Here is an 8,730-nt window from a genome sequence, read left to right on the forward strand (position 1 = left end):
GGGGGAGGGGGGCTGGTCAGAGAGGAGGGGGTCTCCAGCCTGCCCTTCTCAGGAGCGCGTTCCCCCTCCGCCTTTCCCCACAGGGCCCAGCCTCTCTCCCCTGCCCAGCCCTTGGTGGGGTACTCCAATGAGCAGGGCCCCTGTTGGTGGGGGGAAGCCTGTGGATGAGGGCTCAGTGGACCTCTGGTAACTGGGTCTCGTGCCTCCCAGCCCTGATCCAAGCCGGAGCTTCCCCATTGCCCCTGAGTCAGGAGCACAAGTGGGGTCTGACCCGGTGAGAGTATTTTTGATGACCTCGTCAAAAAAGAAACAATTCCCAGTGTTGCAGGTGAGGGCTTTGAAAGGCCTTCCAAACAGCTCCGTTGCCCCTAGCAACCCCACCATCAGGCACTGCCATGCAGAGACGTGGCTGGCCCGGAATGGCCTGTTGCCATAGCAACTGGAGGCGATGGGGCAGTGAACAGAATAACAACAGCAACAATGCCCTTGCAGGCGGCCTCGTCCCCTGAGCGCTGGGCTGGCGATGGCCGGTGGACTCTGTGAGACAGAGCCAATCTCATATTCAACTGTTCACCAACCACTGACATGTTTTTATTTCCTTCTATATGATTTTAAGATGTGTTTTCTGCATTCTGTATAGAAACATATCAAACTAAATAAAAGCAGTGTCTTTATTACAATGCCATTGCCTCCAAGCATCTATTTCCCTGGCCCCTGCAATGTTCTAGGGTATGAATGGGGTTCGGGTCAGGTGTCTGCATGACAGGGAAGATGGGACCCAGCCAGGCCCATTCAGAGGACTTGGAGGTGGCCTTTGCGCCGCTGACCTGATAGCCTCCATGCCTTACCATTTTTGTGCCCCCGAGAGGGGTGGGTGTGTGCTTCAGAAGCCCTGCCGACACACAGCTCTCCTTAGCCTCTCTTCTACCTGAGCCGCAGAGAAATCGGGAGCTTCAGTTTCCTCATCTGGGAGGATGGTGGAAAAGGTCCCGCCTGCCACAGGCTGTCTACCCCAGAGTGAGGAAGTCCCTGCAGTTCCTCCCCAACTCTTACTCCCACTGTCTTGCGGTCTTGGGCCTGGCCAGTCTCCCAGGTAGTCTGCAGAAGGCAGTTTTGGCCTTGGCCTTTTAGTGGGGGAAAGGGGAGAATGGTTTCTGGCCTGACTGTTCTGCCTTGGTTGGGCCTATGGATTCAGGGGGCCTGCCCCTAAGCGCCCTGCCTGGGATGGACAGGGCAGCTGGGTAGCATGACTCAGTGCCCAGGAAGAGGCTGGGTTGTCCTGGGACACTGCCCAGGGTATGGGAGGCAGGGGACACAGCAGCTGTGTCCAGTGGCAGGATCAGGAGCCATTGGTCACAGAACAACTGGTGCCTCTTCTGGGCTTGCTCCCACCCCCACAGGGTCCTCACTGTCTCCACCTGTGGCCCCCAGGGCTGCTTCTCTGCCCAGAATCTTTAAGACCCAGAGCCAGACCTGTCTCCTATCGTAGGAGGAGCTGAGTTCCAACAACTACTTGTAGAAAAGCACGCTAATAAGGGCCTAGCAGCAGGGGCCCAGGAAATAGCCCTGCCCTTGCTCTCTCGGCCTCAGGAAGTTCTGCTTAATGTTTAACCCGAAACTGCTGGGTTATGAGTGGACTTGCTATTCTGAACTTCGGCAGAGAATAGTAAGGTCTGCAGGGCCAGGAAGAAGAGAAGCCACAGGGCCTCTGGCTTCTGCGTTGCTCTGCTCTTTGGGAATTTCTGATGTTTGGACCGGCAGGCCCCTGCTCCCCAGCACTCCTGCAGAGTCTGTAACTTCTTGGTAGGAGTGGGACTGTACTTACGTCTGAGCTGGAGAGAGGGTGATGGAGGAAAGGAGCAGGAAGGAAGGAAGGGACACAATTGAGGGGACAGGCCCACAGGAATCTACCTTCCCATATACCTCTCACCCGGGGTAAGGTCCTGGGCTCCCTCTGCCCGGGCCTCCTCGTCTAAAAGGTGGGGACAGAACTGGTCTCCTAGGGGCTCTGAGACACTGAGAATTGGGATAGAGTCACTCCAAACACATCTGCCTGTAAAAGGGACAGAATCCGAGCGAGGCTAAAAGAACATGCATTCTCTCCTAGTGTAAAAGCACTTCATCGGGCCGAGATCCGTGGGCCAGCCTTGGACCAAAGCTGTTGGTTGGGAAATACTGGGGTGTCCAGGAGCTCTTCTAGAGCACTGCTAGTGCGTGACTCACCCTCCTGCAGCCCCAGCCTGGCCTCCACTTGTTCCCAGGCTGAGCAAGCTCCTGGGGAGGCCCTTCCCCAGCTCCTCTGAAGCATGGAAGGCCCCACTCCAGTGTCAGCCTTTTGAGGGGAGCTTCACTCCTTTCTAAAGATTACCATCTCTTAAAAATACCAATGCGCTGGGGCACCTGGGCGGCTAAGAAGGTCAAGCTTCGGACTCTTGGTTTCAGCTCAGGTTACAATCTCCGAGTCATAAGATGGAGCCGCTTATCAGGCTCCATGCTCCGCGCAGAGTCTGCTTGAGATTCTCGCTCGCCCTCTGACCCCCCACCTCTCTCTCTCTCTTTCTCTCAAATTAATAAAATCTTAAAACCAACTGGGGCTCCCTGCTCAGCGGGGCGTCTGTTTCTCCCTCTCCCTCTGCCCCTCCCCCTGCTCGTGCTCTCTCTCTCTCTCAAATAAACAAACAAAATCTTTTAAAAAATACCAAAACAAAATCTTTTAAAAAATACCAATTAGGGGCGCCTGGATGGCTCAGTCGTTAAGCGTCTGCCTTGGGCTCCGGTCATGACTCCCAGGGTCCTGGGATCGAGCCCCACACTGGACTCCTGGCTCAGTGGGAACCTGCTTCTCTCCCTCTGTCTCTGCTCCTGCTTGTACTCTCTCTGTCAAATACATAAATAAAATCTTAAAATAATAAAATCTTGAGTGAGGCCAAGAGAGGAGAAGAGTCCAGTTCCTGTGGCTAGGTCAAGGCAGGTTCAATTCTGAACACTTCAGGTTTTTTCCCTGATGGTAAGATTTTGTTCCTACTGTAGAGCAGCAGAGAATTATCTGAAGTCTCCTCCCACCCCCCTGGGGGGTGCTGGGTACCATGTCCCTTGTGGGGACCCTAAAGAAGACCCAGAGAAGATAGGGCAAGAGATTTAAAGTGGGGGTTCCCATCTGCTGGGGGTGGAGTGGGCCCACGCAGGAGCAGCCTGTGAGGCAGGCAGTATGAGACCTGGCCCCTGGGGCCCTACTGCCCCAGCTTTGGTGAAGGTGACCCTGAAGTCCCAGCCGGGATGGAGCTAAGCTAGTCTGATCGCGTTCCTGTGGAAGGTTCCGTGTAGCCCGGACGATGCCACTAGGTGGGTTCAGGGCAGTGATGGGGTAGCTCTCAATCTTCGTTGTTGCTTGCAGGTGTCCCCCACCCAGGTGAGCCCGGCAGAGTGGATTGTCTGCAGCTCTGGGCCCAAGAGGCGGACAGTGCCTGCGGGCTGCCACTAGGTGGCGCCAGAGGCCGGGGTAAACCGGCAGCTGTGGGCGGGCTGAGGAGGGCGTGGGGAGAGTGAGAGCTGGGCGGGGCCGCTGTGGGCGGGGCTCAGGCTTCTCGGGGGGAGGCCGGCAGAACCCGCCTAGAGAGCGGCTGAGGCGGCCCCCGAGTGGACTGAGACCTGCAGGAGGGCAGGGCTGAGCCGAGCTGGGGCAGGGCCAAGGCCGCAGGGGAAGCGGCTAGACTGGGGATGCCGCTGGGGCTCAAAAGTACCAAATTTAACTGACATTGAAATTTAACCGAATTGAAATCATCCAACCTAGCCGGGGCCTAAGGAACTATGGACCTTTCTCCTTGCCACAAGGCTTTTGCTTCACCATCGACACCCTGCCCTGTTCTGTCCAGCTTTGTTGGAAGGCAGGAACTCTTCCAGGGGTTTCTGGAGGCTTCCTGGGCACTTGGTAAAGATGACAAGGGAAACAGGCCCTGTCACAACCCACTCTGATCAGGACAAAGGTGAAGCTCAGTGAGAGAGTGGCTGTCCCACAGGCTGAAGTCCCGGTGGTAAAGAGTGATTCTCAGTAATGCTCTTGGGTTTGCGGTAATAAAGCCATAGACTGGTCAGGAGGTGGGGTACCGTCTAAGAGACGTCCTCAAAGAAATGTGGAGCTGAGTCTCGTGGAGGCGCTGAGCAAACTCTGCATTCCCCCACACCGTCCGAGTTATGTTCGAACCTCTGTTACCTGTGGTAGGGCATGTGGGCTGGTTAGGAGAGGACATACAGGCATGACTTTCCACCCTGGGCCTGTTCCCCACCCCTGCACCCATCTCCGCATCCATGGAGCAGAGGTAGGTAAAGGCAGTTCCATGGGAACTGGGATCCTGGTGGGCAGGATTGCAGTAGGGATCAAGGCAGCCTTTTGTACAGCTTACGGGAAATTATTTGTGTGCCTGTCTCTCTCCTGCCAACTGAGTGCCTGGAGGCCAGTCACACAGTCTTCTCTGGGGCTGGCACTCAGGAGGAGTTGGGTGTGCGCTGGCTGAAGGATGAGTACGTGCATGCATTCACGAGATAGGCAAAGCCAGCCAGGAGGCCTGTCTGGGGGAGTGCAGAGGGGCAAGGAAAGCAGCATGTTTTGACTTGGATGCTTACAACTTGGAGAAACTGTGTCTTCGTTATTTTTTCTTGTCATAACAAGCCTTTGGAAGAACATAACTCTAATAGCAATGGGACCTAATTAGCTTTTCTGGGAGTCACGCATTGGCGGTGGGGTTAGGCGTGTGGTAAACATTTCTGATGATTTTTTACTGGCTTTTTTTCACATGATGCAAATAAAGATTTGCACATTACAACAGGAAAGGAATTACACAGACAATACATCAAGCAAATTCTATACCTTCCAGCTTCATTCCCTCCCCCCCTTTTTTAAAAAAGATTTTTATTTATTTGAGAGACAGAATGAAGAGAGAGAGCATGAGTGGGGGGGGGGAGGCAAAGGGAGAAACAGACTCCCCATTGAGCATGGAACCCGATGCGGGACTTGATCCCAGGACCCTGGGATCATGATCTGAGCCAAAGTCAGACGCTTAACCCACTGAGGCACCCAGGCATCCCATTCACTCCCTTTTCCTACTCTGCCAAGGACCATGGGTCAGCTGGAGACCTGAGTACACACATAGGGCTGTCCAGGCCAGCCCAGGCGGGCTGCCGAGCAGGACAGAGCAGGTCTCTCGTTTGCAGCTTTATACCAGGCTTGCTTGGGAAGCCGCCTTATTCCTCATAGAGTGAGTGGTGCTGACAAACCTCAGCCAGTGGGGAAACCCTCTGTTTCCTTGGGCTTCCTTCCTTCCTCTTCCGTGCTGTTTCTCCATGCCAGAGGAGTGGGGGCAGGGAGCCACTTTCCTGAGTTGCTTCTCACTGGGAGGCGAGATGGGCTTCAGCAGCAGCAGCACAACTGTAAAAGGGTGCAGAGCCTCTGTAGATAGAGCCAGCTCTCCTGCCTCTCTTTAACCGTCCAAAGGCCATGGCATCACATGGTCCAGAACCGTCCCCATTCATCCTTCCTCATTCTCTTCCACCTTCATACTGTCCACCTCCTCTTCTTGCCTACAAAGCTTGCGGTTCTTCTTCACCCCCATCAGCATCTTCAACTTGGGAGACTGAGCCTCTCTGTGGAGCTTGTCAACTGAAAATAGCAGCTCAGGGTGAACTGGACTGTGCGGGGGAGCAGGAAAGCTCCAGAGCCTGCACTCTGTCCCTTCTCACCTTCCTGGGGCTTATCTGCATGTTGCCTGGCCCATGGCCCAGCCGGCATCCAGGTGCAGCTCCTGGGGCCCAGCATGTCTTCATTCTCCCAAGATTTACCTTCTGATGACTAAGTGTTTCCACAAATCCCGGTAGTGAACTGGCTCTGACCGGGCCTTTTCCTACCTGGATGGATTTTTTTTTCTGCTTCCATTTTCCCTGTAGTCTTTTACATGTGTTTGTGAGCACAGGGTGGAGAAGAAAGTGGACATGTACCCATATGCTTTGGCATGTGGACAGATTGTCTTCCCATCGGGCCTTTCTCCAAAATGCCAGGTGCCACATCTCACACTGAAGTGGGACGAAGATACCTTCAGCGAGTGAGGTTTAGGGGGCTGGGAAATTCCTGCAGGGTCTCCAGCTCCATCGTGTTCCTGGCTGGACAGCAGCTGGATCCAGGAAGGAATGGTACCAGACATACCGCACAACTGGTTTGCACAAACTGAGAGATTTGTTTGTTCACTTGTCGTTAAGTTAAGCCTAGTGAATTCTCCTAGGTGAGTGTAGACAGCTCATCTACAACCCCTCCACCAGCAGAAAGTCTGGACCCAATCTTAGCACCTGCCTGGTTACTTAAGTCAACAATCTAAATGCAGTGACGCAACTGCTACAGCCAAAGGTCTCTCTGGGGTGCTTTTAAGCCCAGTGGCTGGTGAACCCCTTGGAAGTACAGGTGAGGGATGCGCAGGGTCATATGGAGAACCCAGCCCAACCATTAGCTCCTGAGGCCCCAGTGAAGGCCAGCCTAGGGGATAGGACAAGTCAGACAAAGTCCTGCTGTTGAAGAGCCCCTGCTCTGGGTCAAGGGGAAGGAAACAACCCCTGAACTGTGAATAAAAATGGGAGACTGAATCAAAGACCCAGACAATTAGAGGCCAGCACCACCCCACAGCCAGCAGGAGTCCCTGGGCTGCCTGCCTGGTGTGGATGTGGACAGAACAGGCACGTTTCTGGGTATGTTTTTCAAAGAAGTGGAACTGAGAGTTGGAAAGGAAGATAGGGGCACCACTAACCCACACTTCCAGCTCCTCCTGGGTCCACTGTACTATGTCATTTGTCACTAAGGCAGCACAGACCCTGGAGGTCTGCTAACAGCCAGGAATCCACTCTGAGGAGGGCAACTCCCCAGGCCCGCTGGCTGGGTAGGGCTAATTACCCCCACTGGAACCGGGGGTGTGTTGATTTAAATCGGTGGAAAGCCATAGCTCCTTTGGCTTCTACAAAAATAGAAAACAAACATCCTTCTCTCCCCTGCTTCCAAGTAGCCCAAACCACACGGACCGGTGTCTATGAAGCCTGAAGAGCCTGGGTTGAGCCAAGGTCAGGTCATTGGCCTGCCCCCAGTGCTTGTGTTCATGTTCTGCCCCAGGAGAAGGGGTGTGGCACAAAATCCTCAAATCCCAGACCACCCACCAGCGAGACAACTAATAATGAAGTTGGTCATATGTATGCCAGCCACTTGACTTTGTGTTTTAACTACACCAGCCACTCCATCCTCACAATTCCTGTTAGAGAGGCTAGCATTATCCCAAGAGCTCACCAAATTACTTTTCTGCAGGCTAGGAAACGGAGGCTTGACAAGCCTAAATTAGTTGCCAAAGTCCCACCTGGGAAGTGGCAGGGCTGAGATGTAGATTGGTGTGGAGCCTAGATGTGCACACATATATTCATCAGACAGTCACAAAGATGAACCAAACCAGGGGGAAACACAGTGAGGGCCATGATAGCACAGGCAGAGAGGCTCTCATCGTTCCAGGCAGTCAGAGAGTCCAGGCTCCAAGGAAGCTCCATCCCAAGCGCTTGGGAACAGCAGAGCTTGCTGGGAAGCTCAGAGTCCATGGGGAAGGTCCAGCCAAGGTCCGTCCATCTGCCTGGCTATCGGTGTTCAGTGGATGCTCAGGTTATTCCAGGTGAGGTTGGAACTGCTGACATCCCATGTGATATAGTCCTCACCATTAGGAGAATCAAATGGGTTTGTAAAATGGGTCCAGATTTACTCAAGTTTTTCTACACAGCCACGAATTATGAAGCCAGGAATAGTTTGGAATATAGTCTGTTATCTTCTAGGAAATATTTGCCCTCAGGAAAGCACAGGTTTGTAGGAGGAGCCAAGAGGCAGAGCGTCCTGAGTACTGTGCAAACACTGAAGTCTGTAAAAGTGAGGTAACAGAAAAGTAATTTGGTGAGCTCTTGGGTTAATGCAGAGGCAGCCTGCAGCCTGTCATCTAGACAGTCTCTGGGAGCCACAACTCAGGGCTCTGAGAAATATCAACTCCTCTTTCCCATCCTCAAGGTCACTGTCTCAGGGCCTACGGAGGCGGCCTTCCATCTGGCTTTAGGCCAGCCCTGACACACCCTCCACCTTTCGCAGAGACACTTCCTGAGACTCCTGTCCCATGGGACCACACCCTCAGTTTGAATCCCAGATGGTTCCCCATGGCCATCTGGATAAACTCTCCACTCCCCAGCTGGCCTTCGGGACCCTCACAATCTGGCCCCATCCCCGAGCATCCTCTGTCTCTGTCCCTCTGTGACCTTGCACCTCTGAACATCCTCGTTCACTTGCCTTTCCAACTCCTAAACATTCTTTGAGGCCACACTTGGTGGCCCCTCTCTGAGGCCTGTCCCCACGAAGCCTGCTGGCTGGGGCACCGAGGTTTCCCAAAGAACAGCCCCTACTCCCAAGTTTCCCGGTACAGGAAGCGCCACCGACACCAGGCCAGGGCCCAGCGCGACGCCCCCAGGGCCCTATCTTGTGGCCGGTGCCCCTCATCCTGGTTCAGTGGGAAGCCACCGCCAACCCTCGCTAGCCTCCAGGTAGCACAAGCTAGCGGCGTCGTCCTCGAAGGGCGCATGCGCCGGCGGCTGTTTCCCGGCGACCCCGCCGCGGGCTGGTGGACACGCGACTTCACTGCCTGGCTGAGTCGCGCGCGCGCGCCGGAGGAGGGGGGGGGGCGT

The 8,730-nt window shown here is 54.5% G+C and overlaps 1 protein-coding gene across 1 annotated transcript in view; it reads left to right on the plus strand.

Annotated features, from left to right (window-relative positions):
• Positions 1-8,625: 8,625 nt before the first annotated feature.
• The window catches only part of BSN (bassoon presynaptic cytomatrix protein), an 89,450-nt gene continuing 89,345 nt past the window's right edge, over positions 8,626-8,730 (plus strand). The window contains exon 1 of the mRNA XM_034657208.1: positions 8,626-8,666. Coding sequence (XP_034513099.1) covers positions 8,626-8,666 — 41 coding nt within the window. The remainder of the gene's footprint in view (positions 8,667-8,730) is intronic.

The sequence above is a fragment of the Ailuropoda melanoleuca genome, chromosome 4 (genome assembly GCF_002007445.2).
Source record: "Ailuropoda melanoleuca isolate Jingjing chromosome 4, ASM200744v2, whole genome shotgun sequence".
Taxonomy (NCBI): Eukaryota; Metazoa; Chordata; class Mammalia; order Carnivora; family Ursidae; genus Ailuropoda; species Ailuropoda melanoleuca.